General features: G+C 46.6%; 1 protein-coding gene across 2 annotated transcripts in view; it reads right to left on the bottom strand.

Moving 5' to 3' along the window:
* Positions 1 to 19,650, bottom strand: part of CNN3 (calponin 3) — a 30,475-nt gene extending 10,825 nt beyond the window's left edge. Inside the window, exon 1 of one of the 2 annotated variants that reach the window (XM_007977891.3) lies at positions 19,310 to 19,650. In XM_007977891.3, coding sequence (XP_007976082.2) covers positions 19,310 to 19,366 — 57 coding nt within the window. In that variant the 5' untranslated portion in view covers positions 19,367 to 19,650. Of the gene's footprint in view, positions 1 to 18,060; positions 18,180 to 19,309 lie in introns of those variants that run through there. The other variant, XM_007977894.3, reaches the window with a different exon arrangement.
* Positions 19,651 to 21,319: the final 1,669 nt, after the last annotated feature.

Below are 21,319 nucleotides of genomic sequence, written 5' to 3'. Positions count from 1 at the left end.
GGCGCGGTAGCTCACGCCTGTAATCCCAGCATTTTGGGAGGGCAACGCAGTGGGGAATGAGGTCAGGAGATCGAGAAGACCATCCTGGCTAACACGGCGAAAACCCGTCTCTACTAAAAATACAAAAAATTAGCCGGGCGAGGTGGCGGGCACCTGTAGTCCCAGCTTCTCGGGAGGCTGAGGCAGGAGAATGGCGTGAACCCAGGAGGTGGAGCTGGCAGTGAGCCAAGATCGCGCCACTGCACTCCAGCCTGGGCAATAGAACGAGGCTCTATCTCAAAAATAAAAAATAAATAAAAATTACTCTTCCAAGTTGTTGATAAATATCATTTTCTTTATTCTTCTTCAAGATTTATTTTCTTAGCCTTCCCAAGCTGCTTTCACAGACTTTCTGCCTGGCTCTTTCAAATCCACAGCAGCTCCTCTTTATATGCCCGCCCTTCCTTTCTTAAACACGCACAAATTCTCCAAACAGTGCCTGGCAGCCTTCTTTGCATCAAGGCGCACATGCAAATGATCCAGGGGCCGATGAGAATCCTGTCTGGGCACACCTGCTGAAGGCTCCTCCCTGAAGCTCTCCAACATCGCTCTTGCCAGATACAATCAACATGTGAAGAAAATGAAGACCAAGAAAAAAGCCTCCCGGGGCAACGGGTACAGCTGATCTTCCTCCCTGCATTCAGCGCTCGACCTGCTCTGCTCTGGCTCCTCCGACAACTTCACGTGCTCTTCATCTTCCTGTGCCTGAGTCCAGGGCTCATCCCGTGGTGGTGGTGGTGCTGGCGGCTTCAGCCCTTAGACCTTCCCTCAGCTCTATCCTCAGGACAGCTAAGAGCACCAGTGTGGAGTCACCCTTCAGTTCAAATGCAGGTCAGTCGTTTCTTTTTTCATGACCTTTCTTTAGCCCTCACTTTCTTTTATAATTCTAAAATACTAATTGGTTTGTTGTTGTTTGTTTTTTTGAGAAACGGGTCTCGCTCTGTCACCCAGGCTGGAGTGCCATGGCGCGATCTCGGCTCACTGCAACCTCTGCCTCCCGGGTTCAAGAGATTCTCCTGCCTCAACCTCCCGAGGAGTTAGGATTACAGGTGCCCACCACCACGCCCAGCTAATTTTTGTATTTTTAGTAGAGACAGGGTTTCACCATGTTGGTCAGGCTGGTCTTGAACTCCTGACTTCAGGTGATCTGCCCACCTCAGCCTCCCAAAGTGCTGGGATTATAGGCATGAGCCACCCCGCCCAGCCAATTCTAAAATAATAATTATTTTGTTTTAAGTTAGGCCAGGCCAGGCATTGTGACTCACAACTGTAATCCTGGCACTTTGGGAGGCTGAGGCAGGAGGACCCCTTGAGTCCAGGAGTTTGAGACCAGCCAGGGCAATATAGGGAGACCCTGTCTCTATTTAAAAAAAAAAAAAAAAAAAAATCAGGCCAGGTGGGTGGCTCATGCCTGTAATCCCAGCACTTTGGGAGGAGGCCAAGGCAGGAGGACTGCTTGAAGTCAGGAGTTCAGGATGCAGTAACTGATTATCATGTCACTGCACTACAGCCTGGGTGGCAGAGTGAGACTCTGTCTTTAAAACAAAAATAAATAAATGATATACAAGTATGTATACAGCACATGCATTCTCCACAGGGGTGGCAGGTCCCAAAGGGGTGAAAAGTGCTTCTTGTGGTAGGTGAAAAAAATCTTAGACAATACAAAAACTTAGGACTCTCCAAAGCTCAACTCTACCCAACAAAATCTTACTCCTTTGTACTAAATCTGGCAGGGGATAGGAGGTAACTAGGAACAGTGTCTAAAACAACTCTTGGAGAAAGTGATCATGAAAACAAGGTTAAGAAACACTGAGATACACTAAAATGTACAAGTCTCTCTCCCCCAAATCACACTCCAGTCCCAGAAGGAAGGGTCTATACTTCAGCCAATTTTTCTTCCAGCCTACATGCACACGTATCACATATCACTATTAATCATATATCCAAGAGCTCTGGACTAAGACCGCCTTCAGAAACACAACCCCGAGGGCCTATGCGTGCTAACAGTGAAGGGAGACACTAGAGCAGATACAAGCCTACCAGCTGCTGGGAAACAGCCATGCCCCTCCCTGGCTCTGAGATTTGAGAAGCTTCCCCCTCAGAACCCTCAGAAAGGGAGACAGAGTAAAGGGAGACCTAGCTCCAAAAAGCACCTCCACAGCTGACCCAAAAGCTCGATTTCTGCGCTGTTGAATGGTACTTCTCGGTGTACACTGAGAATGCTCAGCTCAAGTGTAATTTGGAAAAAAGGTGGGGGCGCACCTGCCATGAGGTAGAGTGATGACATTCATGTACAAGAACTGTCTGATGCCCCCCTTACACCCAGGACATTCCAGAATCTACTGAAGAGTGAAGACTGCTTGTTTCTCACATGGATTCCTTCCCATGATGTATTATCACAGAGCTTGTTCAAACCTGGAAGCAGACAATTCCAGGTTATTGTCCCTGGTGATTACAACAGTCTCCCTAATTTCAGCTGTGTCTGACCTCTCACTAGGCTCCCTGTTTTGAGCCACTAGAATAATCCTGCATTACTCCAAACTCTCTAAGTAAATTCGTATTCAACATTAGCTTCTGTTTTTCAAGTGTTCCCTGTGTTCCTTAGATTCTTCTTTCGTCTTCTTTCTCCATGAATCCTTCTTTCGTCTTCTTTCCCCATGAATCCTTCTTTCTGTCCTTCATCTAAATGGCTAGTTCATACCAGGCACAGTTCAAAGGCAAAGTCTCTGCCCTAAAAGCTTACATTCTAGCAGAAAGAGACAAATATGAAATAAGGTGTGTTAAAGAATTCACAAAGATATATATAAAATGGGGTGTTTAAAATAGAGAGAGAAAATAGGGGCTACCTCGGTCCTAAAATAGGATCAAAATACATTTCCACCTCAAATATCAAGATTCCTCCTCTCCTTCCTTCTCACTATCACTTGCCATTCTTGGTATCTCATGCAAGGACAATGAACAGGCTTCAACATTTTTTATCTGCCCTAAGTCTCTCCGCAATGAATCCTAGAAACATGTACTGCAGATCACACACTTTCAAGTCAAACTTCAAAACCCTGTGTTCCCAATTCCAGTGTGACCTCGGTAAGTAAATGAACCCAGGTCACCGCCTTTCTTGTGGGTAGACTCTTTCCTTCCAAGGCCACTGTGAGGACGAAGCCTGTTCAATAGGAACAGAACCCACTGCAATATCTGACACACATCAGCATGTACGCCCTCCAATTTTACCAGCTCGAGGTACAGAGCGTTCTATTAACCAAACCCCAATGCAACTTGTTCAGTCCATTGTTTGCAACAGCAAAGAAAATCCCACTGCAGACAGGCTCACCTGGGGTGCCAGCCTTCACCACTGTCCACTCCCTTTACCACTGGAGTGCCAGCCTTCACCACTGTCCACCCCCTTTACCACTCTTCCTGAGGCTGGTTCCTGCCTCTCTGTCTTTGCTAAAGCTCTTCTCTCTGCTTAGAATGTGTTTGCATCCCAAATTCTCATTCTTTTTCAGATTGTTGCTGACAAAAAAGATAAAGGAACTATTTTACAAAATCAGGCACGTATCTTATGGGGGATAGGAGTTGGATTTCTAGATAAAAACATTTTACATTTGGGACAGTGATGCATGCTCTTCTTGAGGTCACCACAGAATCTAAGACTCATTCCATGGTATGAACGTGCTTCAGATTTGATGTGGAAGAACTAGACATTTGAAAGCTGTGGAAAATCATGCTCGCCCCAGGTAAACAGGAGTTAAGTCCAGGAGCATTTTAAAGCCAGGTCCTCCTCTCAGAGGCCCAACTGTATCTTCAGATCAAGGTATCAGCATATGGCACCAACCAGCACAAATTTTTTCCCTCCAAATGTCTATAATCAGGTACATACAAAAACATTATGACTCAATATACAAATACTGTGAGACTGACAAGAAATTAAAGCTTTAAAAATAACTAGGACGGGTGCAGTGGCTCACACCAGCAATTTGGGAGACCAACACTGGAGGATCACTTGAGTCCAGGAGTTTGAGGCTAGCCTGGGCAACATAGTGAGACCCTGTCTCACTATGGCACACACCTGTGGTCCCAGCAACTTGGGAGGCTGAGGTGGGAGGATCACTTGAGCCTGGGAAGTCAAGGCTGCAGTGAGCTGAGATCGTGCTACTACTCTCCAGCCTGAGCAATAGACGGAGACCCTGTCTCAAAAAAATATAAATAAGCCAGGCGCAGTGCCTCATGCCTGTAATCCCAGCACTTTGGGAGGCCAAGGCAGATGGATCACCTGAGGTCAGGACTTCGAGATCAGCCTGGCTAACATGGTGAAACCCCGTTTCTACTAACAACACAAAAAATTAGCTGGGCGTGGTGGCACAAGCCCGTAGCGCCTGTAATCTCAGCTACTGAGGCAGGAGAATCGCTTGCGCCCGGGAGGTGGAGGTTTTTGCAGTGAGCCGAGATCACGCCACTGCACTCCAGCTTGGGCAACAAGAGTGAAACTCGGTCTCAAAAAAAAATTTTTATATATATATATACACACACATATAAAATTAAAGAGGAGCTGGTCCAGTGCCTAAAGCAAAGAGTATAGAAAGATGCAGAGCAAACAGAACGTCAATTTTGTCTTTTCTGTCTAGAAAATGACCTTTAGACCATAAAGCTTAGAACACACATAGTTTAAAGTGGAGTTTTGAAAGTTCAAATCTAAACAAGGAGGGAACGAGTATAGACACTGGATTCTCAGAAGAATCTAGACTCAGAAACAACAAGTAACAAAGAAGTGCATATCAAGCAGCTCACTATGAGAGCAGCTTTGGCAAACGGTAGTCACAGGAACCTAGAGAGAGGCCTGCTCCCGCCCCATCCCCACCCAGAGGGCAAGGATCTATTACTGGCTGAAGAGCCTGGCAGGTGCCCTTCCTAGAGTGGACTCCTGGGGAGAGAGTGTGCAAGCACTCAGGGGGAAGGGCAGCCATCACCAGGGCTGCATGGACACACAAGGCATGTCCAAGAATACCTGCCCATGTCCCCTCCTGGAGGGGAGGACAGGCTCTTGTTATTTTAGTACCCCTCATGCCCACACCTGATACATAGTAAGCACTCAATCCATGATTTTTCACCCACTGACAGGATTACCAGCCTAGGGAAATGCCTAAGATTTACATATCTATCTTGTTTCGGAAAGGCATCTGCATTTGAATGTCACTGCCTTTTATGGGCGTCACATCTCCTTGATCTGCCAATCTTGTATTAGATGGCCCACTAGGGATATAACTGCATTACTTTCTCATAAAAGTTCCTTATGTCTAGGGCACTCCTGAAGTCCAGTTTAGTAACCCTTGAAGTAGGGTACAGTCAGAAGGAACACCGTGCCCACTGTGCTGATTATGTCATGGCAGAAGAAACTCATGGTGATGTGTACCTCAATGTTTGGATTTAGATGTGTTCTCTTCTGTTTTGGTCATTAATGATTTGGAAACTACTGGGCATACTTATTAAGGAAACTGGGAATCAGAAGGCTCTTTCTTACATTAATACACAGTTTATTCAAAATCTATGTAAACTCCTGCCCCAAAGTTTTAGAACTAGTAATGCTTACTCAGTGAGTTGAATGAGTTAAAAAGCCAACACTATCTTGGTCTGCATAGTTATACAATTCCTTATAAAATAGTATTGCTTATTTGTTTAAATCAAAACAGCCCCATGAGGTAACCAATGAAAGCATTATTTATAAGAAACGGGTGCGCATGGGAGTTCATGTGAGCCATAAACCTCCCAGGGTGATCACCACCATACTTTATAGACAGGAAAAGTCCATTTGACGAAGCAAGGATTAGAATCTTTCTTCTACACAGAGTTACCTTGTCTACCTCGCCAAGTGATTCTGTTGGTTAAAACAGAAGGAGCTAAAGCTTTGTAATCAAAGGAAGTCAGTTAACAATCCCAGTGTACTCTGGTAGGTTAAACCATATCTGTAGCAATACTATGATCAATTCTGAGTGATGCATTCTGAAAGGTGACAATGATAAGCTGACATCAGTTACTAGAAGGAGTAAACTAGGTGGTGAAAGGATTAGAAAAACCAAATACAGCCTATTATGAGAAACTGGCTAGCCAGGAGTGGCTACATATGACCTGGAAGTTCAGGAGAGGCAGGTTAGCTCCCATCTAAATATTTAGATGGAAGTTATATAGAAGAGGGAGTTGATTTATTCTGCGTGACACACAGAGGACAGACCAGGAAAATATACATAGACATTCCCGAGAGATGGACAAGAAGCAAACAGGCATGGAAAAATACCATGTTTTGAATGCCAATGAAGCACAGGCAGGAAGAGATGACCTCCAAGAAAGCTTGTTGGAGAACATTCTCTCACTGGGAAGGAGGCCACCCGGGTCTTAAATTTTAGAGATCTGTAGAGATTTTGCTGAAAGGGGATCTTAGCTGAAGTCCCACAGGTCAAAGAGGTGAAAATAGAGATGTTCCTCAAGTGTTTGTTTTCTTTGTCTCACCACTAGAATATTTAAGAGTCTAACAAACTCATTCCCGCATTTGTAGGTATCAGCTCTTTGCCACTCTCCAGATTATCAAGCACTGTCTCTTCAGCAGGACCTCTAGGTGCCTCCAAAATAACCCTTGAGTCAGGAGCATGGGTAACACTGAAGAGCTGTCATTTGTCTTTCCATAACGACAAGGCACATGACATGTTTGCAACTTTTCTGTAGTTGCAGAATGTACACTCACTCCTCGTCAACTCTTCAGCAAGCCTGCTCCACAGGACGAGCCTCACAGTCTACTGTGACTCCAGGAAGGCAAGAAATCCACCTCAACGTCATTGTCCCAAAAGTTCGCTGTATTGTTCTGAGAAGGAACTGGTCTCAACCAGCCTGGGGATCATCTCACAGATCACTGATCACACTCATCTCCATGCTCCCATCTGCCAACCCCAAAACTGAGTCAAAACACCACGCAGCTCCTTTACTGAGGGTTATTATCAGCACAAGGCATGAAAGCGGGCCAAGGAGAAAAGGGATCTCAGCCCTTTGGGTCAGCCTTAGTAAATCTGGAACTCCTCCTGGAATCTAGATCCAGGTCTAGATCTCAGATTGCAAATGCTGTTTTGCTTACTACAATGGAGTCTGTCCATTTGAGAAAGGTGGCTTTACACAACCAGGTATGAACAGAGAGGAAACATCTAATTTTAAACATGGGATAGATGCTGATGGAATCTTACAGATATGTTAACTGTGCAAAAGAGCACCATTTTTTCCCCAATGAAAATGAGAAAATATGACATTTCCGTTAAAAAGCAGGATAGAATTTCCCATTTTCTTTTTTTTTTCTTTTCTTTTTATTTTGAGACAGTCTTGCTCTGTCACCCAGGCTGGAGTGCAGTGGCATGATCATAGCTCACTGAAGCCTCAACCTCCCAGGCTCAAGCGATCCTTCTGCCTCAGCCTCCCAAGTAGCTAGGACTACAGGCATGTGCCACCCCAGCTACTTTTTAAAAAATGTTTTGTAGAGATGGGGTCTCCCTATGTTGCCCAGGCTGGTCCCATATCCTTCTTTTAAAAATATTCATACTGTGCCTTATGAAATAGCATACAAAGATATTTTGTACTTTTTGAGACCCTAAGTAAAAAGCCATTAGGTTCATTTTGCTTTTAATGAAGATGTGTGAAAAAAAGATGAAGTCAGAGGGACGGCTCAAACACCTGCATGCCACCAAGTCCTACACAGGTAATACCCAAAGATAGGTTGGATGCAAACTGAAGTCCAAGCTTCTTAAACACCAAGACAAAGAGGGACATAATCAACTACAAGATTCAGAGTTCTTCTAAAAGGAAGTCAGTCTGAACATGGTTTCCCCTTTCCAGTCCTGAAGTCTTATGATGAGGTCACAGGGGACCCTTCACATCGACAGTAAAGGTAAACTCCATATTTTACATAATTGTAATGCAATCTGAGAGCATGGATGAGGGAATATAAGTTCCCCTGAAAGCATTACATCTTCCATCAGAGTGCTATGCCCCAACACAAAGGTCTCTTGGAGATTACACAGTAAAGGCTTGCTACAGACAACCAGGCTCTAACAAAATAAACCCAACTTCCCATCCCTTCCAGATCAAGGGCCAATGGAAAGAGGAGAGTGAGCCAGCGCCCAAGCTCCAAAGGGGCAGCCCAATCAGCAGTGCACTCACAGGCAGGGCTCAGCCTGGGCCATCTCTTCCTATTCCTGCTCCCTTCCCCATCGGACATCAGTGGCCCCAGCATAATAACGTCAGGAGCAAAGTGACACCCCTACTTCAGATGAAAAGATGACTTCTCCACATCAGTGCTGCATTTTCATGGTCCTCTTCCCTTCCCCTTCCCAGCTGGGCCCCTTCTCTTCCCACTGACCCTCCTGCCCTTCTGCTTTGCCCCCACCCACCATCTGTTTTGGGCTGTTGCCTTTACTTGGTCCATCAACAGGCACAGGCTACCCCGTCTTCCCTGAAATGGCAAATCTTTGATTGAACCTGCTGCCAGTCTCATACACTGTCCTGTTTCTCATTTATTTCATGTCAAGCCTGCTCATTTCCTCACTTAGTACTCTCTCCTAACCCCTGGAAATTTGCTCTACCAACGATCTCTCGAAAGATCACCAGTGCAGCCTGGGCAACACAGTAAAACCCTGTCTTTACAAAAAATACAAAAAATTAGCCAGGCATGGTAGTGCACGCCTGTAGTCCCAGCTACTTGGGAGGCTGAGGCAGGAGGATTGCTTGAGCCCAGGAGGTCAGGGCTGCAGTGAGCCAAGATCACGCCACTGCACTCCAGTCTGGGGGGAAACGGGGGAAGGGGGTTGCAGGGAGTGGGGAACAGAGGAAGATCCTGTCTCAAAAAAAAGAAAAAAAGATCATCAGTGACTTCTCAGTAGCCAAATCCAGTCATCTGGATGTCTGGATGTCTGGAGATGACTGTCTCCAGTCATCCTCTGGGCCTCTCTGTAGCACCTAGTATTTTCCAGGCGGGCCCTCTAATCTCTCCTCCTCCAGCTTCTTGTTAAAGGACTTTATACTGGGACTTCTTGTTCGGGTCTGCCCTCTCCCGGCTCAGTACCTTCTCTTCTTGAAAGATGTCAATTCTCCCTGAGCTCTGGCCTCAGATGAAAATGGTTAGGAGCAAGGACTCTAGAAGCAGAATGCTTGGATTAGAAGCCCATTTCCACCATGCACCAAGTTTCCTCTGCTTCAGTTTTCTTCCCTGCCAACCAGAGATCATTAACAGCACTTACATCAGAAGGTTACAATTCACATAAGTTGTAAGAACTCAATAAATGTCAACACTTATCCTTCCGTCTATGCTTTGCTGGCCATTCCAATCAAGATACTGGAAAGATCTCCTCCTTTGAATTCAATATATCATTAAAAACCACTTACTTGACATGATTTGATAGCCATTTTGATATCATTTTAATGCTACCTAAAGCTTCCTGGGTTTTTTGTTTGTTTTTGAGATGGAATTTCACTCTTGTTGCACAGGCTGGATTGCAATGGCACAATCTCGGCTCACCGCAACCTCTGCCTCCCAGGTTCCAGCAATTCTCCTGCCTCAGCCTCCTGAGTAGCTGAGATTACAGGCATGCGCCACCATGCCCGGATAATTTTGTATTTTTAGAAAAGATTTCTCTATGTTGGTCAGGCTGGTCTCGAACTCCCGACCTCAGGTGATCCGCCCACCTCAGCCTCCCAAAGTGTTAGAGTTACAGGCGTGAGCCACAATGCCTGGCCAAGCTTCCTGTTTAAAAAGCTATTATCAAATAATTTGTGAAAGAAATGCCCTCATCCCATCCCACTGCCAACTCCCACCTGAGTCTGCTGGGGATGAGGGATGGAGTAGGGATTACAGATGTCAGTGACTCATGACTTGGTAATAAAGAAACTAAAACAAGTTACTTTTTTCTTAACATCAAAAGATCCTCCTCCTCTTTCTTACCATTGGTAGGAACTAATTTTTTTGGAGAATAATTTGGTAATACCTGAATACATTTAAATGTTAGGTCAAAAGTTACACACTTTTCTACATAAGTATTTTTAAAGGAAATATCTACCAGTAGGGAAGCAGTGAATAATCAGTGGAAACCCATACCACAGACTATAATTCAATTTTCAAAATGGTTGAACAATATTCAAAGCAGTACAAGCAGTTAGGGTAGGGGTAAGGTATACAGGATACTTTCACTTATTTACTCTTCTATTTTGGAACTGTTTGCATAAAGAGAAGTGGTTCTCATAAGAAAGGAAGATGGCACCCTGAGGTAGATGTACTGTCTTCATGCAGAGATGACTTGTCCAAAGGTTGTGGGTTCAGCAGGGATTCGGACCCAGATCTGGCTCCAAGTCTAAGTCTTTTCCATCACTGGATGCTCCCCCATCCCTACTCCACAACCAAGCTGAGAGACAGGAACTCTCTGTACTATACACAGCCTTAGCACAGCAACTATGCTATCTGCCTGAAGATGCTTAGACTCTGGCTTAACATAAAGTCCTTTTAACTCATGAAGATGTGACAATATATCCACATGTACCCACCACCAATATCATCATATCAGACTAATGCACATGAATATATTGCCCAGCTGTAGAAAGGACTAATTGGGCCGGGCACAGTGGCTCATGCCTGTAATCCCAGCACTTTGGGAGGCCGAGACAGGCAGATCACCTGAGGTCAGGAGTTCGAGTGCAGCCTGGCCAACATAGTAAAACCCCGTCTGTACCAAAAATACAAAAAATTAGCCAGGCTGGCACAGGCCTGTAGTCCCAACCATCCAGGAGGCTGAGGCAGGAGAATCACTTGAACCCGAGAGGCAGAGGTTACAATGAACCGAGATCACACCACAGTACTCCAGCCTGGGTGACAAAGTGAGACTGTCACAAAAAAAAAAAAAAAAAAAGAAAGAAAGAAAGAAAAGAAAAAAGTCAGCAGCGGGTGGGAGGCATTGATTTAAACAAGCCCACAGGAATCCTTAATTCCAAAGGGCGTTGCCAGCACAGTTCAAAAGTTCATCATAAGGCCAGGCGCCGTGGTTCACACCTGTAATCCCAACATTTTGGGAGGCTGAGATGGGTGGATCACTTAAGGTCAGGAGTTTGAGACCCACTTGGGCAACATGGTGAAACCCCATCTCTACTAAAACTACAAAAATTAGCCGGGCATGGTAGCATGCACCTGTAATCCCAGCTACTCAGGAGGCTGAGGCAGGAGAATGGCGTGAACCCAGGAGGTAGAGGTTGCAGTGAGCCAAGATCGCACCACTGTACTCCAGCCCAGGTGACAGAGCAAGACCGTCAAGCAAAAAAAAATTCGTAAGATATTTAGCAGAGCTATTTTAGACTAAAAACACTTTTACTCTCCCCCTGGCCCATATGAAGACTAACCTTCTGCCACAGGCATGTTTTTGAAGGTGATGTAAGGCCGACTGCAGGAAAGGGTATCATTAAAGAAGAAAAAGAAGCAGGGGAAAGCCCAGAGAGGAAGAAACCTTGAAATGAAAATCTGGCTGGCAAAGAATGCGTGTTTGTGTGTGTAAGCGGGGACAGGTGGGGATGGGGTTTTTTAAAAATACAATATCCAGGTCTTTGAAGAAAGATAAGGAAAATCCAGAAACAAATGCGCCCCAGTATTCAGAGTAGAGAATGGGACCATTCAGGGGAAGGCATCTAGCCATAGGTGACTCCAAAGAGCAGCCCTAGGATTCCAGCTCAGCTGCCAAGGGCCAAGGACCACAGCAAGCTCACAAGATGATGCCTAATGTACGTATAATTTCTATACTCGATTAGAAGCATAATATGATTGCTGTTGCTATTTTTGCATTCAAAGTGGAATCACATGTTTGAATTAACCAACAGCATGACAGAGACTTGCTACACATGGTATTGATTGTTTTCTCTCCTATTTCCTCCCACAAGAAACAAAAGGAGACAGGGAAGTGTGCACTAATGAAGCACACACTATCCATTCGTGGAGCCTGGGTAACATTAAGGGTGAGAAGCTGCAGATAATGGAGAAGGATCAGTGTCCAAACATTTGGCAGTGGAGGCGGGAAGAAGCAATGATGAAGCCATAGCCCGCCCAGTGTGGCCACTCCACAGCTAGAGTTCCCTGGAAAATTCTCCAGGAGAGGGGAAATAACCATAAATGCTTAGGTTACAACTCACCCAGAAGAGTCCTTCGAAGTACAAAAGGCCTCCTCTTTTCTCTGCATTCATGCCTCCAATTCTCTGGCCTTCCCACTGCAGACACAGCACCCAACAGTCACACCCACACCCTGAACTTTCCTGGTCCCTCCCTACCTTGTGGGGGAAAACTAGGAATTAGTCTTCTCCACTCAAGGACTTGCTTCACACAGGTCTAGGTAGAGACTTCATAAGAGCACATAAACTCAAAGCCTCCAGATTCAAGCAAGCCAAATTCAAACACTTGAAGGAAAATATGTTAACCAGCCAGTTGTGGAGGAATACAAGCCCTGTCTGAAACCAAGAAAGGAAAGATGTATCTTATTTAAAAGGAATCAACCTCTTAGAAAAAGCAGAATACAACCACGCCCAGTAAGCAAGACCTCCAGCTCTACAGAGAAGTCCTCAGCCCCAAGGGCAACGTGGACAGAACGGTGCAGATCTACAGACCTGGTGCTTTCACGGTGGAAACGCCTCACAGGCTGCCTTGGGGTGGAGTCCTGGATAAGGACTCTGGGGCAGATCACATTCCTGACACAGAAATGAAACACAGTAGTATTGCTTGGTGTCATGGTCCCCTACCCACCAGAAATCTCAGGCAGATACAAACAGATTCATGAATGAATATTAAAGTTCTAGAAATAATATCAACATCCAGAAGGCAAAAGCAGCTCAGAACACAAGACTGAGCCTAATTAGCAGAGAACCAGTCTCCAGATGAAAAACCATGGCTAAAATTTACATCATGTGGGCTTTTGATTCCAGGCATTATTCTAAACACTTTACATGGATTATCTATCTTATTTCTCCCAACAACCCTATAAAGATGAGCATCATGATAGCCTCATTTTACAGACAAGACAGGCAGGTTAAGTCACTTGCCAAAGTTCACAGTAAGATGCAGAACCAGGAATCCAACCCAGTTCCCACAGTCCATGTTCTTAACCACTAAGCTCTACTTTCCCTCTGACAAGAACCTTGTATGACAGGTATGGGGAAGTCTTCAAGTTCAAAAGCGTTCACATGGCTATAGGTTTGTGTAAAACTTAAAAGATATTTATCTATTTTCCATAATGAGGACCCCAAAATTATATAAACTTCGTCCCCACAAACAACCTGGATCTACCTATGAGTTCCAAGAATCCTTAACAAAAATCTGAGGGTACAAGTACACATGAATAACAGTTAAGAGCCCATTTGGGCTATAAAATAAGTTCAGAGTTAAGGAGTGCGAATGCACAAGGTATATGCTACAGGAGGGTAATGCCTAGATTTAAATGGAACTTGCCAACAAATTCTAAGGACAAGCTTTCTCCAACTATCACCTAGTTTCACTGAGAAAGAAAATGCAGGGCTGGGCACAGTTGCTCACACCTGTAATCCCAGCTCTTTGGGAGACCAAGGCAGGTGTATCTCTTGAGGTCAGGAGTTTCCAACATGGTGAAACCCCAACTCTACTAAGAATACAAAAATTAGTCAGATGTGGTGGCAGGTGCCTGTAATTCCAGCTACTCGGGAGGCTAAGCCAGGAGAATTGCTTGAACCTGGGAGGTGGAGGTTGCAGAGAGCTGAGATCGCACGACTGCACTCCAGCCTGGGCAGCAGAGGGAGACTCCATCTCAAAAAAATTAAAAAGAGAGTGAATAAAATGCATTTCCTCACTCTCCTGAATACAATGGTAATGATGGGTGAAAAACCAAAACCATCCAATTGTGCTTACTTTTTTTATGCGGCAGATCAGATTCTTTATGGCTTTAAGAATACACTGTTGAAGAGGGAAAGGAGGCAGGAAACACTAACCCTCATGTCCCAACCTGGAAGGGAAACAGGCATAGGGGGAAAAAAAGCCTATACCTCTGTTGATGGTAGTATTAGCAATGTCATCATTGTCAAGATTGTTTCTGAAATCTAAAAGAGTGGCTAGAGACAGAACAATTTCCACAAATGTTAGACTGTAAAAAATCAGTGAGCCTGATAATAATCCTCGTTAAAACTCCAGAGTAAATAAGGCTGAGCATTTTAAAGAGGAAGCATAGTACCTCTTGTCGCTTCAGCAAAGTGTATCTTATTTATCTGTTTTGGTCAAGACAGGAAAACAAAAACTAAAGCAGACCAACGGCAATGGCTGGTTCGTACCAGGAGCAGAGTCCTTGGCCTGGCTGAATGGCCCCTTCTCCAGCAGTATTCAGGAAAATGCAGGCACTGGGCAAATCCTTGCAGAGGACACCTCTACCATTCCTAACTTGGAAGTCTAAGAGCCCAGTCAAAATATCTATCTTAAGAGATAATCCCAAAATCAGCAGCAAAGATGAAAAATTTCAATGTAATATTAACTATTTAACTACTTCAGACAAACAGGGCTAGGAATGGTGGCTCACACCTGTAATCCCAGTGCTTTAACAGGCCAAGACAGTAGGATCACTTGAGGCCAGGAGTTCAAGAACCAACCTGGGCAACATAGTGAGATAAAAAAATAAAATAGTTTTTAGAATATTTTCTTTTTAACCACATCCTTCAAAATCATCACACTGTACTACAGAATTATCTTAGACTACAGAGTTAATTTCTAACTTCTTATGTCTAGAGGTAGCAAAATCTATTCCCGATGAATACATTCATTAAATCAACAAATATTCAAATATTAATTGAGCACAAGCTATGTGCCAAACTATATTCTAAAATATCTTGAGACACACCCGTGAATAAGACAGCTTTATCTCTGGTGGGAAGAGACAGATAATAAGCAAACAAAAAAATATTTTAATTAAAAACCAATTTCTGAACTTTCAAGATGAAAAAGAAAAAAGCTAAGGCCACCAACACATTTTTACCAAGATTCTGGTGCTCTACCAGCAAGACAAGGCAAACCACCTTCGGGTATAATTGACAGCTGGGTCACCCTGGGTTACTCTTATCAGAAGTACCCTCAGAGCAGCTGTGCGTCTAAAGCGCAGCCGGCAAACAGGCTGGGAGGACTCCGCAGACACTGGTCCTGTCAAATTATTACTATATGATTAACTTCAACAACCAGAGATTTTGGTAATAAGCCTTTCAAGATGGTTTTTAGGTGTTGAGAAATACCATTTTGTAACCAAGAAGATCCCGTGGGAAGCTGCTTTGCTCAAATCAGACATTCCAGGGGGGCAGAAGACTGGAAGAATGTGCATTCCAATTCCATGCTTCTTAATATTTCAGTTAGCCGCCTCCCAAAAAAACATACCGAGGTAAGATTATTTCAGCTCCCCATTCGTCAATTTATTTTTTCCACTTTCCCTGAGACCTGTAAGAAAGGTTCCTGCGGCATTTACTCCAAGTCTGATGAAGACATGCTTCACTGCGTCCTCTTTTCCCGTCCAAATTTACGGGAAACTACCCCCACTCCAACATTTTGCCAGGAAATGCTGTGCTTCCCTTGAGTACCTGTTATATTTTTTCATGGTTTATGAGGCACAGAATTGTTTCACTTTTCATTTTGGTTCCCAAGATGCATTCAAGGGCCTGGCTCAACCTGTAGAATACCTGTAGGGCCCATTACTTTACGAGTGTTTCCATCCTCCATCGAACCATCCATACACCAGTGTCTGCATTTTCCCTGGACCTTTTACTCTCTGATAGTTTTTGTAAACTACAAGTTATTGATCATTTGGTGTCATTTTTTTCTTTGTTATTAAAGAAACTTTGTTCGTATTCCACACTGAAAGACTGGAATTCTTAGGGTTTTTCTTTTTTTTTTAGGCTGTTTTCACACATCTTCTTGCCTATTAAAGAAAGTAAGTTTGTGTGTTCTGCCATGTATTATCATCTTGCCAATCAAATGTCTTAAAGATTTTTCCCTGAAATTTTACTGATTAAAGTATTTAAAATCAGAGACTTCCTCAATTCACTGATGAACTGCTTTTACAGCTAGAATATTATATAACAAGACCAAAAGGTATTAATACAAACCAACTACTTGAAGAGGCAGGGACATAAATATCTTAGAAATATAATACCAATAACTAATTTTCTGTTACTAAGAGCTAATAGCTACAATACAGTCACTGAGTACTGAACATAAGCCAGACACATTTCCACAACATGGTGTTCAGGGGTGGCAACTATTGTTCTCCCCCATTCTACAGATGACAAACTAGGAGACAGATGTCAGGTAGCTTGCCCAGCATCACAGAAGGCAGGAAGTGGCGGAACGGGGACTAGAACTCACATATGCTAGACTCCCAGGTCCACTCCACATTGTCTGCCCAGGATGTTTCTATACTTCTTTGTTAAATGAGATTTGGGGGTGGATGGGGGAAATCTAGCATTCAAGCAATGTATCAATTATGCAATAAAGAAAAAGCAGGAAGGAATCAAAAAGTGTCAAACCACACAATGTCACTTTTGCATATAGCATCTCATACAAAGGCCTAGCAAACACAGCTATTTGATTCCCAGGTCCCGAACAGATCAGAAACAGTATCACATAAATAATCACAATGTCAAGAAGTGACAGGTGGGTAGCAAAAATGGGGGGAAGGGCTGGGCGCCGTGGCTCACACCTGTTATCCCAGCATTTGGGGAGGCCAAGGCAGGGGGAAATCACCTGAGGTGAGGAGTTGGAGACCAGTCTGGCCAACGTGGCAAAACCCTGTCTCTACTAAAAAATACAAAAATTAGACCGGCGTGGTGGCAGGTGCCTGTAATCCCAGCTACTTGGGAGGCTGAGGCAGGAGAATCGCTTGAACCCGGGAGGCGAAAGTTGCAGTGAGCTGAAATCGCGCCACTGCACTCCAGCCTGGGCGACAGAGCAAGACTCTGTCTCAAAAAAAAAAAAAAAAAAAGGTGGGGGGAAGGCGACAGACAGCAGAGTCTTGTGTAGAACATCCCTAAGTACTTCACTCAACTAAGACATCGCTTTTAGAGTTAAAATTCTTAGAACAGTCCAACTTCTGTGACCTTGAGCAAATCTTTCTGAGCTTCAGTGTACTGATCTGTAAATGATGTTGGATAATCCCAGCAATCCTCCTCACCTTACAGGACTGCTCTGCTGTTAAGATGAAAAGACTTCCTATGAAAGAATACTGTCTGAAAGGACTACAAAAATGAAACGGGTTATTAAAAAATGGGTTTGGTGCTTAAAGGGATAAATCCACAGCTTTCCTAACTAACTTTCCAAATGTTCTAAAAACTGAGGTTTTACTGTTTTTAAACATTTATAATAATTACAGTGATCTAGCCTGTGCATGCATTTCCTTGAGTCTGCTCAGTATTAAGCAGGAACACGGCAGAAGCTGCTACATTAGTCAGCAAAAAAGAAATTAGCATGATTATTATTAACATCCAAGAAAAGTAAGTCACTTGAAGGGCTGCCAACGTTATCAGTACCTCATTTACAATGCAAAAGGTAGTAAAGAGACTCAACTGCTGCCAACCAAGAATCACTGGGGGGAATTACAATGAATGTGCACAACCAGGCCAAAAAGTCTCACAACACGTCCAACATTTTGGATATGCCCGTTCCTCTGAAAAGTTTCCTAAAGTTCGGTTTGTAAACCCTGGAAGGAAGGGATCAGTTAACTTGTTACAAACTTTTCAGTTGGTGAGGTTTGCATTCAATCGTACACCACTCACCTTTCTGCTCTCTAAAAAAACGGCTTAGCAAACTGTTGTCCAACACGGGCAAGACGTTTGAAAAAGTAAAGGACCTAAACATTTCAACTTTAGATACATAGACTAAAATCAACCCTTCGCTTCAAAGACGGTATGATGTACAGACTAACAGCGGGAGACAAGAGCCACAACTCTCCCTGGGGGTTTGACAACGGTGCGCTTCATTACCTCAACATAATTCGCTTCACACCGCCTACCCCCGCAGCCCCGGGATGTTCCAGCTCTGACAATGCCAGTGCCTTCCACCAGCGGTCGGACGGTGCGGTGGCAATCCTGACATGCTTGGGCTCCCGGGAGGTTAATGGGAATTAAACCACAGCAGCCCTCCTTTGTGGCGCTTTGGCCAGAACAGCAGAAAAGAGACAATGAGCGTTCTGTGCGCAATTCCGCGCCGATTGGCTGGTCTCTCCCCCTGAAACCCCTGATGTCATGGGCTTGGAATGCAGGGAGGGAGGAAGGAAGGAGAGGATTTGGGGAGGGGGACGCCTCTCATCTCTTTCCCAGGCCAAAAGTCCCAAAGATAAACCTAACGCATTCTTGGGCTCAGTAGCAAAGCTGAGCGTCACCAAATCCCAATCGCTCCAAACTATAAGCCGCCTCGGCAAACAAGCCCTAAACAAAAGCCACCCACAAAAATACTCCTTTATGTCGTGAAAGTCTAATGTACTACAAACTTCTCAGTGTTTTATAAAAAGTCTCAAGCCTAAGCAGACATCACTCGCACAGTGGCGCGCTCAGGCTTTGTCTCCATTTCCCGCAAGAGCAACAGCAGCAGCGGCAGCGGCAGCGGCAGCAGCAGCAGCAGCAATCGGCCTCCAAATGCCTCCCAGGCACCGAGATCGGAGACTACGATGGGTCCTGGACCGGCTCCCGTTCCTCGGGGGGCCCTGGGGTCGGCGGGACAGTGGGCGGTCTCTCTCCCCGTGGGGAGGTGCGGGGTCCGCCAGCACCCGGGGCCCGGGTAGATGGCGGGGGCTGCGGCAGCGGCTCGCCGGGTCCCTGGCCGCGCGGACGGGCTCCGCCTAAGGGCGAGTGGCCACGCAGGAGCGCCCCCTTCCCGGAGGGCGCGTCCTGCAACCACCAAACGGCCCCAGAGACCCTCGCAGCCGGAAAGGCCGGCTCCGCGGGACTCTGGGCGCCCGGGAACCCATCGCCAGCCACTAGTCCCGTCCCACGGCGCGGGAACAAAGCCAGGCGGGTGCCCGGGAGCCGGCCCCGCGAGCCCGGGGACGGGACGCAACCGGGACAGGCAGCGACGCTCGCGCCGCCTCGACGTCCCCTCTCCAGGAAAGAGGGGTGAACCACAGCGCGAGGGGCGAACGAAGCACGTCCCAGCGCCAGGCTAGCCCAAGGGAGCCCGGGCGCGCTTTGCACCCCTTGCCCCGGGGGTCCCCGCGCCCGCCCGAGCCAGGCGTACCTTGTTCTTGACCTCGGCCGAGAGCCCGTAGGAAGGGCCCTTGTTGAAGTGGGTCATGGTGGTTAGGGCGGCGGGAAGAGGCTGCGCTGGGGTCCGGGGTCTCTCACACTTCGCTTCCCCGCTCCTGGCCCCGAGGAGTGGCCGCCGCGGGGGATGCTCGGAACTGCCTCCTCTGGGCGGCACAGGAAACGGTCGCGGCCGCGAGGCGCGGGCAGTGCCTGGGCAACTGGGTCCGACTGTGTGCCGCAGAGCCTCGAGGTCCGCTCCAAAGCTCCTGGCTGCCTAGCTCGCCGCCCGCCTAGCTCCCCGCCCGCACCGCGGTTCCCCACCGGCCGCCCCCGCCCCCGCCTCCGCCTGGGCCTTCGGGGATTGGCCGCCGGGCCCGACCAATGGAGGGCCGCCTCCTCCCGCCTCTGCGCCGAGGGGCGGTGCGGCCAATTGAAGGGCCGCGGGGGCAGCTCTCCCTCCCGCTCTCTCTCCGCGCAGTCCCCGGCCCCCGCCCCAGCCCCAGCCCTCACGCCACCGGGGTCGGCGGCGAGGCGGCCCCGCCCCCGGGCTAGGCAGGGCGCCTGGGGGCTTCCTAGCCACAGGCAGTTCACGTCAACCTCCAGGCATCCTCCGCGGCGGGCCGGGCTGGGCCGGGCCGGGCTGGCGGAGGGGAGCGGAAGCCCACCCGGTCTGACCCGCCGCCTCCGTCTGCCTGCTCCCGGGCTCCAGGCCCAGCGCGCCCAGATGCCGGGCGGGACCCCTCCACCCGCTGCTGGAACACCAACAGCAGCCTTGGAGCCTCTGGGCGGGAGGAACGGGGGCCTCCACCGACACCTGCTTCTTCCCTCACCTCGCAGCCTCCCACACCTGTTGGTCTGACCTCTGCTCCGCCGCCGCCACCGAGTAACCTAAGGCTTTTGGCCTGATTCGAGCTCACTGTGTCTAAACCTCTAAATGCGGTGCGAAAAAATCCTGGGGAATGTGCCATGGCAAAGCCTGGGCATTTCAAGTGCTTTTCTGGATTCTCATCAATTCCTCTTTACAGGAATCTTTATCCGGAATTCAGCTAGTCCCAAACCCCACGTGGTGTTGCTCTGCTTGTATTTTTGAATCCAGGGGCCTCTTTGAATCAGAAGCCCTTTGTATAGAGATAAGTATCCTTCAGGCCAGAAGCAGCCTCCACTGTTTTCGCCGTCCCATTTCCTACCCAATGCTTTCTTCTGAGTTTTAAAGGCATTCGATAGAGAAGGGGTTGGAAACAGAACCTTCGTCCCCCGCCTGAGCGCCTCGGAGACTAGATATCTTCCAAACATTATCTCATTTACTTCCCTGAAGTTACTACTAGGTAGATTTCATGTCTGTTGAGAGGTGAGAAAGCTGAAACTTTGAGACTTAAGAATCCTGGCCGAGGTCAGCCTCCTCCGAAGCTTCATCTCTTGCCACCACTTTCTGGTGCACACCTAGGACAGATTTCAATCCCTGAGATCCCAGGATGAAAACTATGTTCGCCAAATACCAGCTACTGTGCCAGAAGAGATCATGGAACAAGGTGTGGCAACCTGCTTGAGAAGAGGAGCCAAAACATCATAGTTGAACCGTCCTGCAATAGAAGTGAGTAAGGTGAACCAGGTGTGGTGGCTCATGCCTGTAATCCCAGCACTTTGGGAGACCGGGGTGAGAGGATTGCTTGAGGCCTGGAGTTCAAGAAGAGCCAGGGCCACATAGCAAGAGCCTGTCTCTATAAAAAAATCCAAAGTTTTTTTAAATTAAAAAAACAGAAGTAAGGCAACTTGAGCCGGAAGTGCACAAAACTGCTATCAACTTTGCAAGGCTTTTCCCAATGACTTTGAGGGATGGAACCTGAAGGAAGGGGGAGGAGGCAAATAGGGAGGAAAGTGAAATGATTTATAAATGACTTGCTAATTTCATCCAAAGGGAGTAATGATAATTAGGGCATTCTTCCCACACGAAGATGACACAATTGACCCACTATCACTGAGGCAAGCAGTTTGGGCTGTTTTT

This window comes from Chlorocebus sabaeus, chromosome 20, assembly GCF_047675955.1.
Source record: "Chlorocebus sabaeus isolate Y175 chromosome 20, mChlSab1.0.hap1, whole genome shotgun sequence".
NCBI classification, from domain to species: Eukaryota; Metazoa; Chordata; class Mammalia; order Primates; family Cercopithecidae; genus Chlorocebus; species Chlorocebus sabaeus.
Note: the sequence above shows the minus strand (reverse complement) of the source record. Positions and strands in the feature narration are given on the sequence as shown.